At 55.5% G+C, this 1,700-nt stretch overlaps 1 protein-coding gene across 1 annotated transcript in view; it reads left to right on the top strand.

Annotated features, from left to right (window-relative positions):
* NFAM1 (NFAT activating protein with ITAM motif 1) overlaps positions 1-1,700 on the top strand; it is a 28,999-nt gene that overhangs the window by 17,558 nt on the left and 9,741 nt on the right. Inside the window, exon 4 of the mRNA XM_011369112.2 lies at positions 625-720. Within this exon, the coding sequence (XP_011367414.1) occupies positions 625-720 (96 nt within the window). The remainder of the gene's footprint in view (positions 1-624; positions 721-1,700) is intronic.

Below are 1,700 nucleotides of genomic sequence, written 5' to 3' on the forward strand. Positions count from 1 at the left end.
GGCAAAACTGCTAGTCCCTTGTCTGTCTCCTCACTGGGTCCTAAGCTACAGGAGGGCAGAGACAGCGTCTATCTCTTCGTGCTGGCTGCCTAACAAGAAATGCCCGACACATGCGTGTTGGTTGGCTGAGGGCCACCCGAATGCCAAGCACTCACCCCCTCATCACCTCCCTGAATCTTTGCAACAATTTTGCAAAGGATGGATGTTGCTGAAGAAATCCAGGCCCAGAGAGTGAAGCGGCTTGCACGAGGCCACAGAGCCAGGGAGGGGCAGAGTGGGACTAGACACCTGGTCCAGCCGGCTTTTGCTCAGGACCCCCCACGGCAGTCGGCTCTGTAGCTGGGGACCCTGTCACATTGGCACTGCCTCCCCTGAGCCAGGCCCTGTGTCCGTGAGCAGTGCCTTGTGGGGTCTTTATCATTTCCGGTATCTCTGGGCAGATGAGTGGTCTGACACAGATCTTGGAAGCATTTGGCACGCTTCCCTGAAAAGGGCGGGTGGAAGGTGCTGAGTGATCAATTTCTGTGTGGCCTCATGACAATCTGCCATCCTTTCCCCTGGTGGGTCTGTGCAGGGGGAGTCATTTGTCCCCAGCCCTGACAGCCCTGACTTTCTTCCTCGCAGAAACAGATGTGGGCTCCACGGAAGCAGCTAGCCCGGAAAGGCCCAGCCCCGAGCACCGCCAGCTCAAAGCAGCCTCCCACCGAATCCGTCTACACGGTGAGTACCCAGGGCCTGGGCTCCCCCACATCTCTCAGACCTGACTTGGGGTCTGGTTCCCTCTTTCCGTCACGCACCAGCTGTGTCCCTCTCTGAGCCACAAGTTCCTCATCTGTAAACGGGAGACAAGAAGTCTCACCTGGTGGGCTTTCTATGAAAGTGAACCGAGATTACATGTGTGGCCCTGACCCCTGATAGGCATGCAGATATGAGGTGCCCTGGGTCCCCTCCTGGGCCCACCCCTCCACTTCTGGAACCAGGGGTAGCGAGGGCACGTGTCAGTGAGCAATGAAGAAAGTTCCTTCATCCAACTAGATGACACTGTTGACCCGCTCACTAACTCCTTCCTGTTTTTACTGCACAAACAACATCACAGCAATGGCAAGAATCACAAAATGAGGAAAAGATCAGGCACTGTCCCGCGCCCTCAGCACATGAGCAATTTTCAATTCTTCACACTCGCCCTCTGCATCGCACACAGACATCGTTTTCTGTCCTTACGATCAAGTGGAGACGTGGGCTACAACGCTGTCCGTTTCATTTTGCCCTAAATTTTCCATCACTACTGTGGTCTCACTGGGGGAGAGGCCCAGCCACGTGCCCAACCCACCCCAGCCCGCCCACCCGCTCAGTACACGGCCACTTAGCCCAGCAGCTGAAAAGGCGACAGACATTCTTTTCCAGTTATGTTTATTACGGTTGCACAAGTAACATATGCTCATTGTAGAGAAAGTGAAGAATAAACACTCCCTAGTGTCAGGTGGGATCTCAAGTCCCAGAGACCCTGAGCCGCCAGGCTGGGATCTTGGCTCCACGGCTGGGAGGTGTAGCTGTGGGGGCCTGCAGGTTCCCCAGGAGTGTGTTCTGGATCTGCCTCCAGCTCTAGGATTCTGCCTGTACATGTCGTCACTGTACCTGTCCCCACTACCCCAACTCACACGTGAAACTTGGGTCCTTCCTTGGTTTCCCACAAAACCCCA

This window comes from Pteropus vampyrus, unplaced genomic scaffold, assembly GCF_000151845.1.
Source record: "Pteropus vampyrus isolate Shadow unplaced genomic scaffold, Pvam_2.0 Scaffold145, whole genome shotgun sequence".
Classification (NCBI taxonomy): domain Eukaryota; kingdom Metazoa; phylum Chordata; class Mammalia; order Chiroptera; family Pteropodidae; genus Pteropus; species Pteropus vampyrus.